Source organism: Hetaerina americana, unplaced genomic scaffold (assembly GCF_022747635.1).
Source record: "Hetaerina americana unplaced genomic scaffold, ioHetAmer1.1.p SCAF_1, whole genome shotgun sequence".
NCBI classification, from domain to species: domain Eukaryota; kingdom Metazoa; phylum Arthropoda; class Insecta; order Odonata; family Calopterygidae; genus Hetaerina; species Hetaerina americana.
The window spans coordinates 21,289,717-21,309,378 of record NW_027286069.1 but is presented as its reverse complement, the minus strand read 5'-3'; the positions used below and the strand labels follow the sequence as shown (position 1 = coordinate 21,309,378).

Sequence of the window (19,662 nt, the reverse complement as noted above, 5' to 3'; positions counted from 1 at the left end):
CTCAAGAGACAAGAGGGTGGAATTGAAATAAAGTTAGTAGTATTTCCTTTCATTTTCATGCCACCGTAGCGGAGTACTTGGACTGTTTTTTTTTAATCCATTAAGAGGTCGGGCGCCCGCTTCCTGGCCTGACCCTTTATTTTTTGCGACGTGGATTTGAGACAAAAACGATAGTAATGAAGTTAAGTGATGGAATTACAGAATATGTAAGACGCAAACAATCGAATGAATAATGTTGAAGGGTTCACAGCGGGAGTCGAATGGAAAACAAATCGACAAATTACATTTGAAAACCATCAAGGCCAATAGTAGAAAACGCCATCTGCAGTCAATGCGGTACTATTTGTCCTGGGGCACGGAGAAACACGCGTCAGGAGATCGCTGATTAGCGCAGAATCGGCCATGACACAATGCCCTCGATCCTACATAATCGTCCAAACGAAAAGGATTGACTTTATTTACTTTCGAAAATTTGTGTTTGGGTGTCAAAATCATGAGTTTTCTTGGAGTTACGATATTCATAACTGAAGGGGATGAAAAAATTACGCTTCCTTAGGCTATGGTTATCCCTTCGCAGTCCCCAAGAAGCCTAACACGTAATCCTCCCCGGGCTGGGCGGGCAGTGGGTCTGCGTCCTGCGGGCGGTCATCGATCAAATTTGAAGAAAGATAGGGAAATTTCCTTTCGCTCGAGGCAAAAAAGAGAGGTAAAAATGAGACGAGATGAGGGTGAGGATGGGGTCGGAAAGACTGGGCACTATCTTCGGCATGAATGAAGGGAAACGAGATAGGTGGGTCCTAAGTTGACTGGCAAGGGGTGTACAACCCCTAATCGATAGACTTCCGCCTGCTCACGAAAATGTGAAAGGAAATCCCGAAACTAAGGAATTATACATGGCGATGAATTAAAAACCAGAATGTCAATTCCCAAAAACAACAGTAGAAAAATTATTTATTTTATCTTTTATTGCGATTATTGTCAAAGAAATGGTCGCAAAGGTCGGTTTTGATAGGAGTTGTTAGGATTCACCCTCATGGCTAAACCATTTTGCAAGTGATATTTGCTGCTCAAGAGAAGCAGTTTTTCCCCTCCTGCAAATTTTTCGGTGTATGCATGTGTGTGTGTATATATATATATATATATATATATATATATATATATATATATATATATATATATATATATATATACACACACACATTCAAACACAAAATCCCGCCAAACGGCGAATAAATACCCATTCACATGGAACAGATGTAAGGAAGAGGGATAGGAACACAGTACGAACACAGTAGAGGTGGGGATGGCGGAATTAAGCAGATCACTAGCGTAAAAATATTTCCTAGACCGGGACTTGAACTCCGGATCTTTCCACTTGCCAGACGGATGCTCTAACCTCTTGAGCTATCCAGGAAACGCAATGTACACTGAAATCTGCAATGTTTTAAGCAACCGAGTGCCCCGAATTTTTAGCCAGATGATTGCTAACCTACTATCCTTTACGTATCCTGGATAGCTCAAGTGGTTAGAGCATCCGCCCGGTAAGTGGAAAGATCCGGTGTTCGAGTCCCGGTCAAGGAAATATTTTACTCTTGTGGTCCGTTCGATTCCGAATTCCCCACCTCTACTGTGTTCATCCTTAATATATGGTCCTATCCGTTTTCCTTATATGTATTTCCATGTGAATGAGCATTTGTTCACCGTATAGCGGGATTTCGTATTTGAATGTGTGTGTATATATATATATATATATATATATATATATATATATATATATAAACCATAAACACAGTAATTAAACCAAAGGTCGGTTTGGTAGGTGATGGTTGAGTTCACCCAGTACTTAGCCCAATGCAGCGTGTGAAATTCACACATCAGGGTAGGGGGGCCAGTTCCTTCCCCTGTGGCGGTTATGGTTTCCCAGGAAGACCTGGTACCCGAAGCCGGTAGAGTTGCAGCTTTGCCTGAAAAAGGTTTGCCCGGGAATCGAACCCGGGCCCTCCGGTCAGTAGTCCAACCCTCTACCCCTGTACTACCGCGACCCACATGTATGTAACTGTAATTTACTTAGCTCTAAGCTATACAAATTGTGAACTTTCAGGAAAAACATTGATTTAATGTTTCACCTTCAATAAGGTGTTCCTAAATAATTCGAGACACTAATTAGCACAGTCTGGAGCGTCCCACAAGTGAAAACACCACATGTCGACCTCATTCTCTGAGGCCAAACTGAAAAAATTCGGTCCGTCGCAGATGTGAATGTCACCTTCAGATAGATGCCACTGTTTTGGTGTGACCCTCTCTCATGAGGTTCGTCACCTCACGTGAGGTATGCGACTGTGACGTCAGCAGCCTTCCAGGACATCACGTATGCGGTGTCACATGTCACGTGTGTGTATTTGGATGGTGCACTTCCAAGCACAAGCACACTTCATATTCGGGAACTTCGTTCGTCTTGGGATATGTTCACCGACACAATGTTTGAGGTGAGCAGAAGAGGCAAGGAGTCAGAGAATAAATCCTCCAGGACTAAAATGATATGCAGGTCAATTGAATGGTTCCAATGGATTACTACCACTGATGGAATGAGTGGGGCAATTAAATCTACACAATATCCCGTAAACTGTCACACAGGGGTCGTAATTTTAGCTCATAAACAAAAATTGGCGTGAAAAAAACATGCCTATATATATATATATATATATATATATATATATATATATACTATATATATATTCATACATATATATATAGTATGAGTCATTACTTCTACATCTTCAGAGGAAGACGGATTGTTTCCGTCGAAATATCAAGAAAATACGTGTGAGTGTTCTCTTTTTTTGTGTTTCTATATTATGTGTTACTGTGTATTGTACTATATATATATATATATATATATATATATATATATATATATATATATATATATATATATATATATATATATTTATATATATAAAATAAGTTATTGTTGCAATTGATTAATTCATAACATTTTAGCAATTAAATTAATTTAATTTTGTCAAGCTCTTGGGTTCGATCATGTCATGATTGCGCATCGTAGGAAGTAGGGGAGTACTTGTGACGGACATTTTATCCCGGTTGGTCGAATCTACCATCATAATTTGGTTTCATAATAACCCTCTCGACGTCACAAGAAAAACAGCTCTGCTGCCAACATTCTGAAGTTTTTAAAGCCTTGCCTGATGTCTTCGAGAACCAAGGAGCTTCCAGTTTTATTCCTAATAACATACTCGTGACTCTTCATCTCATCTTGTAGGAATTTCAAACATCTACCGGATTTTCTCTTAATGTTATTCAATTTCTTAATTCTTCAATGAATCCCAAATCATGCCGCGTATTCTATTTGTGTTCTAATTAAAGATAAGTAACAATACTCTCTTATCACCTTTAAATTGAATTTTCCTACGACACGTCTAAAGAAACCTAGCTTTTTTTTTAAGGATAACATACATATTCCTCTAATGTGTGTGTACCACGGTTTGGTGCCAGTGCAACACCCAAGTATTTGACCTGTTCTGAGATGTTTGATTTGGTTTTATGTATTTTTAATAATAATAATATTATAATATTTATAATTTACGTCTTGTCCTAACTAAATTGTCTCACGCATATCCCTCATAACACAAATATCTGGTTCCTAAAAAGAGTGGCACGCTATCTACCTGTGTCAACATTATTTCCACCCGCCAGAAGTCATCATTAAATGAGGCGATAAATGATTTTAAACATTTGGTTACTAATCAAAAAACGGAGGCATTCATTTAGGCTGAGTTGAAGTGGTGATATAGTCGTTGCTAGAGACACTGGCTCTTTTTTGGTAGGATGATTGACCAGAGTAGAGGAAATTTCATTGAATGATGGGAGATGGCAACAAATTCAGGGGCAGTAATGAACCTAGAAATTGCAAAAAGGGTTGCACAACTGCAAATGGAATATTCTCATTGCACCACTCAGCTAAATGATGGCATTAAAACCAATATTTAAATCACCACTGAGACTTGAACTCCAGTGACGGAAGTCAGTTGCCATAACGTTACGACCAACTTACGTTTATTACGTATGTAAGGCACTACGTTTCCCATTTCACTAGCTTTAACGCTGAATCCTAGATTATTATATTTATAGGTAATCTACCGGTTAATGTAGGTCTCCGATGGACACATGGTACCAATAATTCTCTTATGTCTTCTAACAAAAACATAACAGATAGATAGATCCTAAGATAAAGAAGATATAATATGATATTATTCGAAAGTTTTTCTAAAGTGATTTTGTGACTTCCAGTGAGTGACAATTCGTGCTTTGTGAAATATTTCGTGAGACTTGAGAAAAAATAAGATTGGAGCCAATTGAATGAATATAATGATGATTGGATGGGGTAGGAAACCGGACCAAAAACTTTTTTTCTTGTTTTTAAGAGTAGTCTAACCTTCAAGGTGGGTTTTTTGGTGGATCAGCTTACTTAGACGTGGCTACCTTTTTAAGCCCCATCTATCACACTTTTACTAAGTACTCTGCAAGCACAAAACCATGCATTACAATAAGTCATTCCACACATCAAAACTTCCTGTCCCCCTGCATTCCGTCAAATGTCCCCGGTATTAAATCACAGGTTAAAACCCCTCAATTATCTTTTGCATGGCAACTGATGCAGAATTCTATTTTTTTAATACCGCAAAGAGAACCCTAACATTGAACCCTAGAACTGACTTGAGACAGCTCAGAAATTTGGAACCGACAAGCATAGACTTGAGTCCAAGACCAAAGAAAAACTAAAACTTATTCTTATCTTCCCCCTGATGAATTTTTCTTTCTGTATTACAAAAACGTCCGGCTATGGGTACTTTGTGTAAATATAAATACCATCGTTATCAATCCAAAGGATGGTTTGATGAATGAATACAGTGCTCTCATCTACTTCTAAGCCCTACACGACGTGTGATATTAATACGTCAATAGGGCAATAAGGGGGCCAGTTTCTTATTTCCATTGCCACCCGTAGTCTCCCAGAAAGATCTAGTACCCGTAAAATCAGATGGTTTATGGGTAGTTAGCTTAAGGTACACAGAGGCGTCACCCAAAATCGAAGCCGGATCCTCCGCTGGGAAGGTGAAAGCTCTGCCTAGGCTACCACACCTTTATGGAAAGTACGGCGAAGAATATTTTCAACGAGTAAATTTTGGATAGGTTATTTTTCAAAAGAGTTGCACTGTGACCTCAGGGTGCCTCATTACTTTCTGACGAGAGGAACCAAAGATAAGTTTCCTATAAATAAACTATTTTTTTGACAACAATTAAAAACCGATGAGCCGTTTGCGGCAGAAGGATAGGTTGTGTATATATCTATTTAGGGGCAGAAAAGATGGATGCAGAGCATTTTGATTGGCAATGCGAGTATGACCCGAAGACTGTTAATGAGAGGAGAGGGGATCGAGATGGTGCGGGGGCTAACGTACTGGCTTCCCACCCTGAGGGCGCGGGTTCAAATCCCGGCGGTGTTGAATATTTTTCAGAGGTATCTCGATCCCTACTTGAGGTGCTTTGTGGAGGGCACTTTGAGGGAGTACGCCGTCCGTCGGATGGGACGTTAAACTGCGGACCCCTTGGCGCCTTTCGTAAAGAGTAGGCTAATGCCGACGCCGGGTTTCTCTCCACCCTTCATCCTTTCCTGTCCTTCCCCTATGGCGCAAATGACCTTAGCTGTCGGTCGCCTCCCCTCAAAACTACTACTATGAGAGGAGAACGTTTGGCTAACGAGGTAAGGGGAGGAAAAGGATGGATAGATAGACAAATAGATAACAGTCGTTTTTATTTCGGGGCAAGATTGAGACTATGGAGACTCTTCTACCACCTAACCCCACGTAACAGATTTGCAATATTAGGCATGCTAGGATAGGCATGTAAGACGGAGTGAATGGTTACAGAATGTATGATGAATTGAAGAACATTTTAATGCACCGTGAGGTCAGGTCAGTTGAGTAAATGTCTATCAAAATCCTACCATAATCGGTAGACTCCCAATAATTATAAGACTAATGCTCATTTTACTTAACTAGTAATTGAGATATGTATGCTGAATCCTATTGAGTGAATGAGAAAATGACCAAAACAGGCTAAATCATGTATGTTATAATTGAAAAACTTTTCCTTAAGAGCTATTTACCAGCTGTTTGTGTTGGTTAACGTAACCACAAGGACAGCTAAAGACTTTGCCTGCAAATGGCACCTTATGAAACATCTGGTGGTATACGCACAGATACAAATATTTAGCATTCGGTGAGATAGCCGGATATGAATACAGCCCAGGGAGACGGAGGCATTTTATGAGAGTTTGGGGTAGTTTTGGGCGTAGCGACCGACGAAAGGGAAAGGTCGAAGTCATTTGTATGAGCGGTGAACGGAAAGAATGTTGAAAAGCAATTATGAATTCAATATTTTTTTGCGCTGTTACTTGCAAATAAGACCAATACGATTGCGATACCGTTATAATATCTCTGAGGGTAAGCTGCTGGCCTCAAATGGATTCAAATGTCCTTCCATCAGTTTTTTGCTTCCATCATCATTATTGCAATCCTAAGATTGGTTTACTGCAGTCCTCCATTCTACTCCATTCAATGTCAGTTCCCTCAATCCTTGATACCCTCTCTATTTTACATCCTTCTTAATATGTCCTATGTAAATGTCTTTTGGTCTTCCTCGTGGAATCTTACATCCTATTTTTCCTTCTATTATATTCCTAATCAACATATTATGCGTCAGTTTGCCCAATCAATCTATTAATTCTCTGCCGTAGAATTCTCCATATAGTCCTATCCTCTTCTGCTCTTTTTCAGGTATATACTTCCTAACCTTCCTGTATATACTTCCTCGTTCCTTACTTTGCCTGTCCATTTAATCTTCAGCGAGGGAAGAGGTTGCATCCTTGTCTTACTCCTTAGTTTATTTTGGCTTTTATTAATCTTCCATTTTTAGTTTGCATTGTTGTAACCTGATTCTTGAAGAGGTAATGGATATTTCTTCTGCCGTTGTAGTCCAATCCAAGCGCTTCTAGTATCTTGAACATCTTGTTCCATTCGGCGTTGTCGAAGGACTTCTCCAAGTCCACGAATACGACATTTAATGGATTATTTATGTGTCTCATTTTTTCGGTCAGAACTCTCTAGCTGAGAATTGCCTCTCTTGCTCCTCAGTTTTTCCTGAATCCGAGTTGTTTTTCTTAGAGGTTTCCTTCTATCCTTCCTTCTATTCTTCGCCTAAATATCTGAGCACGGAGTTTTGATGCTTGGGTCACCAGGCTCAACGTCCTGTGCTCTTCGCATTTATCTGTTTACGGTTTTTTCGGTATTGCAATCATTATACTTTTCTTTAAGTCTTCTGGTATCATTCCGCTATCTTTGATTATTCGATATATATATATATATATATATATATATATATATATATATATATATATACATACATACATATATATATATATAAATATATACATATACATCCATACACATATATATATTTATATACATATATTTCATATTTATATATATATACATAAAATGTATAACACTTAGCATTAGTGGACAGAGACAAAAACACAGAAACACACAAAAGAGTTCTCTCCCTCTCTTCCTTGATGAAGGTGGCTACGACCACCGAAAATTCGAAAGTTAGTGAGTATCTTTTTCGTGTGTTTCTGTGTTTTTGTCTGTGTCCACTATTGCTAAGTGTTATACATTATTATTCACGTCCGTTAGGCTTTCGGAAAGTGTTATATATATATATATATATATATATATATATATATATATATATATATATATATATATATTATATATATGTTTATATATGTATTTTATATATGTTTATGTTTATGTTTATATATATATATATATATATATATATATATATATATATATATGTGTGTGTGTGTGTGTGTGTGTGTGTGTGTGTGATGTTTGTGTTTGAAGAAAAATGCGCATGTTATAATGTGTGTTTGGACATTTGCGAGGGATGAAAAGTATTAAAATTTGCAAACATAATTGAAAAACCGAAAATTTAAAGTGTATGTGAACAAATACTTGCAACATGTAGAGGCAATAGCTCGTGAAGACGAATGAGGGGACACAGAATTTAGTACTGAGTGATTTCTAACACATCAAATAACAATCGATATCATTAAACGGTAAGATGTCCTTGCAGATTATGGCTAAACGCCGCGATAAAATTATATGCAAGAAAACAATATTTGTACTTACCCCTGACTTTTCTTCAAGCAAAATACGAAGTTAACTTAGATCAAATTCCAAAAAAACTGTGGGAGATGCCGCAACAGTGACTATTAACGGAGTCATTCGCTAATGTGCATTTCAATGCAACGATTTCAGAGTCTAAAAATCATTCGCCTTGACTGGGATTCGAACCCGGATCGATTTTCAGAGTTTAAGAGGACGCCTCGATAGTTTAACTGACTAAAGCACTCGACCGGACATTGAGGGATCCGGGTTCGAATCCCGGTCATGGCGAATGATTTTTACACTCTGAAATTGTTGCATTGTAAGATCAAGTTACACCAAACTACATCACTGGGATACCACTCTTGTGCTACTGATGACATAGTTTCCTGTGGTCGAATGACTAAAAAAAACACTAATGTATTCTTCTAAATACAGGCTTGAGAGGAAAGGAATTTTGTCGTTACGCCAGTCCCACGCGGATGAATCCAATGTAGCTATAAATACGTACTAAAACGTCGAGAAAAACATGCAAAATACGTATCAAGGTATAATTGACGTGAAATTCATAAAATTGGACAATTTACTTCACGGAACCATCATTATATAATTTTTCATCTAGTTAATTACGGTAACGGAGTTTTTTCAACAGTTATTTTTTTAATGCAACTAATTATCTTGTTCCCATTTGCAAGTGGTGATTTACTTGAATGATTCCCTCGTCAAGGCTGAATATGTTTGATAATTATTCACTGAATCAGGTCATGCACCTTGTCCACGTGTATTGAGAGATTTAAGGCACCATCAGAAACAACTCTGTGGAGTTCACATTGGTGAGATCTTTTTTATGTTAACTATACGGGGCTCAGCTTTCTCCTAGACCTGGCTAAAATAAAAAATTAATCCTTTTCGTTTAATGCCTAATGAGGATTCTTAATATTAAACGTGAAATTACTTCCCAACTATCAAATAGCCCGTAGCTTAGTCACAGACCCTGCAGCTCCCCCTACCTGAGTGCAACCTACTGAGAGATTAACGGCCGTATGATTCAGTACCTGGTGATGACGTTGGCCGTCGAAACCCGAGTGGTGTCTAAATAAAACACTGAGGCATTAGAAATGCATAGTTTTTCCACATAAAATGAATAGATCCCATATAGTCATGCCTCAAAAAACCAACTAAATAAAGCCATAATTTTAATTTCATAATCGTCTCTCATAATCATGAACATTTTGATATTTTAGCGCTTCGTTGCACAAAAATCATTTCATTTTTTATTATTTCCTGATAAAAAATCTTTTATAGTGGTTACTTTGATGAAATGAGGGAATAAGTCACCTGAATTCGGTGCTAGTTCATTTAGTAAGAGCATAGAATAATTTTCAGTTTATATTTCACAGGCTGCTAATTTAATTTTCGAGTCAAACTAAATACGCCAGACCAGTATAAAAAATTGTATACGTCAAAAAGTGAAAGATGTAGGTGCATTGGAAAAAATGATCGTCGTTCCTCTCGCATCCCATATTATTTGGAAATCTGAAGTGATTGTTCCTATTAGGCAACATCTGGAGGAAAGGATATGAAAGAAGTCAGTGCAGCAAAAAGAGTCATGGAATTTTTACAAGCTAAAATAGGATACACAAGAAAGACAAATGGATGTTAGTATCTTCCGAGCTCTATGAAAAGCTCTTTGAAAGTGTGGAGACCAAGGTTAATTTTGCTAGGCAGTAGACGTTCACCGGTTCCACCCTACACACACCTTTGCGGCGGATTGCCGGATATTACGTGTATGTATATAGCTTTATCGAGATTAGTTGGCAAATTTTACGAGGTAAGGAATAAAATTACCCATCAGGTATCCATTCCTACCAATGATCGAGTCTAATTTTTATACAAACTACGGAAATTACGAATGTAAAAAAGGTGAATTACGAAAATGAACACGATATATGTCAATAAAAGGGCGAAGACACAGTTAACGTTTGGTCATTGTTGGAAAAAACCAAGAGAAGGCAGGTCGTCTTATTCTTCGATCATTTATTACAATTCGGTATTGATATTTTTCATTTAGCAATATCACCAACCCTAAATTACGAACGTTATCGAAGCATTATATTTTTGATATTTACGACTTACCGATTAAATTGGATATTTCTTCATATATTTCACATAATAAGAATCATTTTTTACCTTGCTACGAGTTTTCTTGAAGAAATGACGTAATCCAGCTTCTTAAATAGGACGGGATCTTTGAACATGACAACAGCTGTTAAATTTTTGGCATCGTTGGAAAAAATCAAGCATCTCTTTACCGTTTTGTTATTGTGTCCTGCAGTTTGATGGAGTCATTTCCGTGAATTATTGATCACGTTCGAGAACGAAGGGGGTAGAAAGCGCTGTAGGAATGAATGAAGAAAGTAAAAGGAAGGGCAAGGAAGTGGAAAGGTGTAATCAAGAGGGTGTTTAGAGTGAAAGTTTGCGGCTCGTTGGTGTGCTTGCTTCATCTTGTCGTTCAGAGTAATCGAAGGGAGAGAATTGACAGAGGTGCGTGACGTCAGTTGGATTAGCACGAGGATTGCGTTGCAGTTACTACAGTTACTATTTGAACGAATTTATATTTAAGTTGGATAGATTTTGATATACGAGGGTGGTCTGAAAAGTTTCCGACCTCAGAAAATTTCAGAAAAAATCTCTTGTATCTTTGTTAGGTCAGAAAACTTTCAGACAACCATCGTATATTTTGCCCATCCAAGTCGGGAACCTTAAATGAGTCAGTTTAATAGTTTTATGGCAGGAAAATTCGTCAGCAAGTTGACGCTCGTGTTTTTCTTTTCGTCTGTCTTTATAAAACTCATTTTTTTGCAGAGATTGAATCGATGAAAACTTAAAAATTCAAATAGTTCTCTATGCAGACAGTTTTAAGATGAAGTGTGACATCATTCCGCAAGATATTTTGTCAAAAATATTCGTAGCACATTAGTCTCCATGAAAAATATTTTCAGTGATTAAATAAATACGAGCATTGTGTCAAGTATTCATTTAAAATTCAACGACTCTCCGTGAAGCTTGGTCATTCATTGATTAGTAGAATCACTTGAAACCGATTCACGGGTTCCTTCAAGAGAAATAAAAATTTTGAATGATTTTCATCGAGCATTCAAAACATAATGAGATAAAAGAATATCAAAGAAGATTTAAATGAAGAATTATATGAAGAATAAGAGTCTCTATGACGTGAAAAGTTTAGATAAATATTTCTACAAAATATTTTTAAAAAACTTTCGGAGAAAGAGTAAAAGTTTATTACTTTTAAAATTATGGAAGAAGAAAGGAATATGTAAGAATAAATCCAAAGAGGTCGGAATAAGTAGGTGAAAGAAACATTGAGAGGCAATGGGATACTGATGGCCGTGACGGACGAGCAAAAAAGGTGTATGGAGAGAATAGGCTTTTTGTAAGGCACGAAGGTAGGTAAAATGTATGAAGAATTGAAAAAAGGAAATATTACTTGGCAAAGAATAGTGAGTCCGTGATACAGTAGAATTCCTGTGGAAGAGACATACAATTTGACGTTGTTAGGTCCCAGTGAACCGACTACCTAGATTTGACATTTTTCATTTAGAATAGCGCTAATGCACTAACCTTATTATAGTAGATGATAAAACACCGATCTCATCTAAGTGTATTTTTAGTTTTAAATGTATTTTTTTAATAAATTATTATATTCTAAATAGACATCATGTCCCTAATGTGAGGGATGTGACCGAAATAATTAAGGGAATAAATTTCAATGATACAGGAATAAATTATATGAATCTTATACAGATGAAGCAGATTAAAACAAAATACCTATTGCTCTACCTTTTATGCCGTATGGAATGAGAAAAATGATTCTTAACGTCAGAGCATCTTAAAGGCTGTAAACCGAATAATTTGCATTACTCAAATCGGCTTTTTTAAAATAAATAAATTTGATACGTGGCATTGATTGATATTGTTTTCGTTTTACCTAAGAATTTTGAAGTTGCACTTCCCTTTAGGTTTAATGGAAGAATTGGTTGAAAAAAAACAGAGTAAGTATAACAAATCCAAATGTAGGACCGGAAAATGTTAGCAAGAAATAGTTTTGAGAATTTCAAACGGACATTTGTTGACGCATGGCATTGGTGCTTCTTATCTTCCGAAATAACACCAAATCCGATGAGGCCTAAGAAAACTCCCCTTATTTATTTTAAAACATATATTTCATTTGAATTCAATATTTATAATAGCCGTAAGACTAAATTTCATAAGATTCATTCCAATTAGGAGTCGAAAGAAATGGAATTTTAAATAAGTTTCAGCTCATCCGGTCATTCGTTCACCTAGTTCATCACCACCATGGTTCAATTAAGGTTCCAGTTATGAAGAGACCAATTAAAAGTGGATCTAAGGGAGTAATCAAGCTGGTAATAATTATTCCGTCTATTCACCTCATGAAACGGGTTCGTAATTAATCATAAAAAAAGCAAAAAAAGTAAATCCGATAAAAAATAAAGATTGCTATTCATTACTGCGACTATTTAAATAGATAAGTCTCTTAGAGTATTACATGAATCTTGGAAAATAAATATATCATAATTGTACTTAAAGAGTTCATTCCCCAACTTCAAATCAATGAAACAAAGAAGGTTTAACCTTATCATTTATAGAAGCACGTGTAGGCGCTAAGTCGGGATTATTATTTAGGCATATGATTATTTCATGTGTTCTTTTTACCATGAATTACTCAGAGAAAAAATATATTGGAGTTTAAACTGGATAATATGTAAAAGTTTTTAATATTGTATTTATTTTTTCAATCCTGATAGAAATTTTCCACATCTTGATTAATCGCGTACATAAAAATTAATATACATAGTTGAATATTTTTAAAAATTTGATATATTTATTTTTTCGCACCTAAGCTTATGTTTCTCAGTAGTAAAATGTGTGAAATAGATCGTTTCGGTGAAAAAGAACACTCTTCTAAGTCAATAGAAATGGTTATTTACTGATTGATTTATTTCCTAAACTAAATTAAACTTAGCCAGAATATCCACATTTCACACGCATTTCGTAAAAAGTAAAAAATTTTGATGAAAAGCACCCTATTGAAATTTTCTCATAAAACTATGATGGAAAATAACTGCTTCACACATCCAGATCATGCGGATCCTGTTGTAATTTTCTCACGGAGACGCAAACCAATATTTTTCAAAGCGAATGAAAGAAAAACCCAACTCCAGAAGGCCATACGGCACCTCACCGATATGGATATGAATGTACTCTTATAATGACATACTTTAAAGGAAAATGGAATAGTTTACGCGCGGAACAACACATTAGTTTAAACGAGATCATGTTTAATTCCGTTCACATACCTCCTGCTCCAATTTTTTCTTTCTCTCGTAACCTCTGTCAATTTGATTGAACCTTTTCCTAAGCGGTATACCTGTGGATTTACCTCAACCGTGGATCGCGGTACACCAGGGGGGAGAGGATTGGACTGCTGACCGGAGGGTCCCGGGTTCGATTCCCGGGCAAGGCACTCTGGGCACCTGCAGCTCCACCCAAGCTATGTGATTTTTCGCGTACCAGGTCTTCCTGGGAAACCATAACCGGCGCAGGGAAAGGAACTTGTCCCCCTACACTTGCCGTATAGGGCTTAGTACTGGGTGAACTCTAACATCACCTACCAAACCGACCGACCGACGGTTGATTACTGTGTTTATAGTGTTTTCATACCTCATTCGTTTACGCGATTAACCAGTATACACTTGGAGAAAGTATTGAATTGGATTTGATGGGAGAATTAATTCAATGTCCATAATGAATTGTACGAAATTAAATCATTAGTAAATATGCTTATTTCAGCAAATGTGGAGAACATTAGTTAATATTGTTTTTGATTAATTATTATTTTTATTTAATTATTGTTTTTACGCGTTGGTTTATAATTTCGTGCTCAATAATGCAAAGGCAAGGAATGATATCATTTGCACAGTCATTACTTATCTGCTAAAGCCATCGGTATGATTACTCCTGAGGGAACTCCTCAAAGTTACATGTTAATATATTTGTCGTATAAAAGCCTCGGTTAAAAATGTTGCATGTTTTACACCAGTTCCATGTCCCCATTATCACTAATGTTTTGGGTTTTGATTCTTACACCCGCCTCAAGGCTCCAGAGTGACTCTCAAGAACCTGAAAACTCAGACATAAGCCTCCGAGACGATTTTACTTGTCCGATATTCGAGACGCCAGTGAAATAGCCTGAATCAAAAGAAAACCTCCATTCACTGTGACTTTGGCCATTTACATATTTTTTTAAAAAAACATCCTCGTACTATTTATCAAGGAGAAATTTTTACTATGGTGACCACGCTGGTAATCAAACATACACATAATATTCGATTTATATAGGTATCGTGTTCTCAATAATTATGTAGGCGATTATGTCAGCAATTCTTTCGGACTAATCCGGTTTTTTTGCGAGATCTACAACTATGACCTCTCCTGTCATCGTTATTATGCCAGTTTATCATTATTTGATAAATTCCTGCTCACAAAAGTTTGCATCCAAACGATAGGGCTTACTCAACTCACTGATCACCTAAGCAGCTGACCTGTCTCCCTTCAAAAAACGATTCACATGATGTCAGAGAGACCAGCTCCCTAGGGAACCCACCAAAAAAAAAGACCAGCTTTTCAAATGTTTTTCAAATTTTTACGCTTGGGAAAAATAATTACGCACCGTGACGATTCTCGCAATGCTTTCATACAGTATTGCGTAATTGTTTTGGCAAACATTCATTCCTTAATCTAGAATTAATATTTTTACCCATTGTTACCTCATAATGTCACCAAACTATTGTCACCTTCCTTGCTTATGATTTCCTATGCATATTTTTCTTTAACTGGACAAAGAATAAGAGTTTAGAAGAACATCTTGAAGTTGCTTCGTAAGTGTATGTCTTTCTGGTTTGCCATTTAAATGCATAGACATAAGGTTGCTAGATATGCTAGAAACGGCATATTCTTGGAAACATATGAGAATAAAGTGTTTCATTTTATTTTATTGTTACAAAAGTGTGTTATTTCGGAGCTTTAAAAATTATCGTGTGTCAAAAGAAAATTAAAATGAAATTTTAAATTATCTCGTGATACTGCATTTCGGCTTCATTACACCGAATGACGAGCACGTAAATATGCTCTTTTTTGTGACTTCGTGAAGGAAACACGTCTATCTCCGAAAGAAGAAATATTATGCGTTTTGTAGACAGCTGGATTCTTTTACACCGCCCATAAGCGAAGGTGACCTTTAATGCCACCTTTGATTTTACACGCACAAGTTATGGGCTTTTAAGGTGTCCGCATGTATTCCAAAAAGCTTTCCCAAGCAAGGTGAGGTAGGGGAGAGGGGGGGAGCTCAAATAAGACGAAAGTAATTTCAACAATCCCGCCTAGTAATGAAGGAAAAATCAGCTCAATAATGAGATAGTTGAAAGGGAATATAATATCACTTCTTGGAAAGGAAAATATAAGTGAAGGGGAGGTAAGAAAAGGAGATTTTTCTTTGAGTCATTCGTCCGATCATGTCCGAAATTTTTGTTTCGTTAGAATGTTTAAAAAGAAGTTGAAAAGAAATCGATTCGATTTTTTGTAGAAATTGTGGTTCCTTAGTTATAGAAACGTGGAAACGATTCCAGGAAGGTGCCATTCGCTTTCTAGTGTAAACGCCATGAGTGTCGGAATAAATATTAATCGAGGAAGACAAGCTTTCTCAAGGTACACCAATGAATTTCTCCAGAGTTTATATTCCAATGATGCCACAACAACGTAAACTTCTCTTTAAAAAAATGCATATCATTGACTCTTTGTGGCTCTTAAACAAGAAAAATGTTACTTGAATATATCCAATATGAACGCCTTTCGATTTTGTGTTATTCGAGAATATTCCATTTTAATTTTGAAATAAAAGTAGCCATGTGTGTGTGCACGTTTTAAAATTTAAAATAATTCATTAATTTATCAATAACAGATATTGGTTAGGTAACACAATGAAGGGAGTCTAAAACTATGGGCCTTTAAGACCACTCCGGAAATGCTTCCGTTCCTGATAAACTCAGATAATATTATATTTTTGATTTAAGCTAGAATTATTTTCGGAGTAGATACATCTTTTAGATAACATCTCGATTCATTAAAATCGGCCTACTATCCAAATATTAACACGTCTTTTGTAGTTATAGTATCTTATTTTTAAATTTAAAATTTTACACGCTTATTTACATATTATTACCTAAATCATTTGTCGTGATGCATTGATTCGAACGTTTTTCTATAAAATTCAATGTTTATCTCTAGACACGTCCTCGTCGTGGCCGAGAACTTTCTTTACCAATGAAAAAGAATTTCAGCCTCGAAAACCACGTGGCCAAAACATGTGCCCTCAGTTTTTAATGGAAGTAACATGTGCAGAGTAATTTGAATAAATATAAGTCGTCTTCATTGTAGAGTAATATTTACTGAAATCAAAATAGTTTTAATTGAAAAATAATCATTATCTACCTGCCCATTCGGAAAATAAAATTTTTGTTTCCTTCTATAATTTGAAATCCCAAAACTTTATTTAATTATCTTGTTTGAATTTTCTCTAATGTCAATTCTACATTTTCCATAACTTTGAAAAGAGATCAAATTTTGATTTAATTAAGCACAATAAGCTATTCCAGTTGCATTGGTGAAACTCTTCATCAGCTAAGAGACACTCGGAAATCGGAATTCCTATAAGCAATACGGTAATCAGCGAGAACAACGGTACATTTTTAACCAATCCTTTTACCAAAAAAATTTTCCCGTTCGTTTGAGCACTGGAATATGAGAACATCTTAAATTTTTTACCTACCTATACCCACAAAAAATAAGTACCGCTGCCGCAGCGCATCTTACCAACACCAAGGTATCCTTTTATTTCTCCCCAACCCCTTAGACACCTCTATTTTTCCTTCTTCTCTTTCAAATTTTCCATGGAGCATCTTTTTTTATCTCCAAGAAAGCCCCAACCAACACATTCTTATCCCACAGCAATCGAATGCCTACCTCCGCCCTCCTCTTTCCATTCCACCCCCCTCCTCCCTTCCCCTCCTTCCTCCTTTAGCAGTCAATGATTCCTACACAGTCATTACTTTCCTGAAGGACTACCGCTTTTTCACGAAAAAGGACCTTGTACCGTACGAAGGGTAGTCGGCCAGCCAGCTAGGCAGGGCTTGTCTCCAAGGCAACCGATTTCCAGCTCCTCCCCGATCAGGCTCAAGACAGAGAGAGAGAGAGAGCAAAAGAAATGAATTTCGACCACTCCTTGGCAAATAAACGGAAAAAGAGCAAATTATGAATGTGATTTAAGAACGTTGAACATGGAGGGCGACCAGAATTTCCTTTTTATTTATTGGATTTGCCCCGGGGCCGAGTGCGGGGTCTCATGGTCTCTTCGTTTAACTCTTGACGTGGACGTGCGGCTCTGCTGAATCTTAATTAATCTCTGCAAGATAAGCGAAAGTTAACCCGAAGAGATCCCATCTCGGACCGTCTCAAGGGCCTCTCTTAAGTAATTTTGTCCGAGAGAAACCACAACCAACGCTCAATCAAGGTTACGTGTATTCTACACATGGTGACTTTTACTTTCAAACGGTAGAGATCTGGTGACGATTAGGGTTTATTATGCGAATTTTTATATCGAATCTGAACGGTTGAATTACATCCGCCAGCATACGTAATCGATTTTACCCTAAGTCAGTGTTGTTCACGACATTTGTGAGCTGTGAAACATACTTTATAAAGACGTCTTTGTAGATGAGTACACATAAGATTCCAATGTGATTGCTCGCAAAGCTTACGAAGGGTAGTCTCTGCAGAGTAGGTAGACTCACAAATAAAATTTTTCCCCTGGTTAGCGTCAAGGACATCAGCAAGAAAGATTAATGAAAAAAAGTTGTATCTGCTCATTTAGTGACCTCAAAATTTTGATACACGAATCTAGATAACTTTTGGCTAGAAGGTTACCAAGTCAAAATGAACATTATAATGCTATTATTTATTGCTTTTGATAATTAGACCGATTGGTGGTTGTATAGCAAAATCATAGATAAAAACTCTTGAATGAGGTGAAGAAAAAACTTAATTGTATTATTGAGATCCTCACAAATCTTGAATCAGCGATGACAATTGTATTTTTATGGTGTGGCTTGAAATGATTGGCATTAACATGATCGTGCACTTATCTTAAATTATAATGAAATAAGACGTCGTTTATAAGAATATCATACAATTTCTTCATCCATCTTTCTTGTACATAACCAATTCGGGGCCGGAATCAAAAAGAGGCTATTCTTTTGCTTGCCCTTAGTAGAAAACATGTACTCAATATCTTGGTCGACATAGATCACTTACACAACTAAAAAGTAGGCTGACAAATACCATTAAATTAAATTCAAAATGGCATTCACAAGCGGACGAGGAGCTGAAGCTCCGTCGACTGGAATAACCCAAGGACACGACTCCTTTCCACCTCTACATCCTTATAACAACAAATGGTGAGACGGGAATCGGAGCCGGAGAGAGAAAAAACAAACAAACACGACTCACAGACGGATTGAAATTTGCGCCAAAGAGAGACGCGACGAGACAAAAGATGCGGGACAGAAAGTGTGCCGGAGGAAAAGTGACAGGATGAATCTCGGGTACATAGGCCGATGTCGCCTCGATCGTCTTCACTCTCCCGCCGCGGAGGGAGGGGGGAGAAGAAGAGGAGGTGGAGAATGACTAGGCGCCACCGGGGGGTCGAGGGATGCGGGTAGGGGGAGGGAAGGTGGGCGAACGGGCGGGTGGGAAAGGAGGAGGTGGCATCCACGGTGGTGCCGTCCGAGAAAGAAGAAGAAGATGGGCACCAGGACAATTTGTCCCGGACTCACCAGGTGCCGCCCCGACCCCCTTGGACGGACCAAAGGTGCGCGCGGCCCGAGATGTCGACCTGATTCTCCCGGGGCGAAAAATAAGGAGCAAGTACTTACCGAACGAAAGTAATTCCCTGGAGAACGGCATGGCGAGGCGAAGAAATCCTTTCGTCGAAGACTTCTGTGGGGATCTGACGATCTGGTTCATGTGGAGACGGCCAGCGGCGCGCTACCTCTCTCGCTTCGCCACCTTCCTCCCTCCCCCTCCCGTCTCCCTCCCTCCCACCCCACCTCCCGTCTACCTCCTCAAGTACCTCCCCACCCGTGGAGCACAAGGTGTTCCCCCATCTCCTCGTCCGCCTCCCCCTCCGCATCTCCCTCCCTTCCTCGCTCCTTCCCATACTCACCTCCTCCCCCGCCAACACTCCCCTCAGCAA

At 37.7% G+C, this 19,662-nt stretch overlaps 1 protein-coding gene across 1 annotated transcript in view; it reads right to left on the bottom strand.

The window, feature by feature from the left end:
• LOC139700555 (protein obstructor-E-like) overlaps positions 1–19,452 on the bottom strand; it is a 44,905-nt gene extending 25,453 nt beyond the window's left edge. Inside the window, exon 1 of the mRNA XM_071599087.1 lies at positions 19,343–19,452. Within this exon, the coding sequence (XP_071455188.1) occupies positions 19,343–19,433 (91 nt within the window). The 5' untranslated portion in view covers positions 19,434–19,452. The remainder of the gene's footprint in view (positions 1–19,342) is intronic.
• Positions 19,453–19,662: the final 210 nt, after the last annotated feature.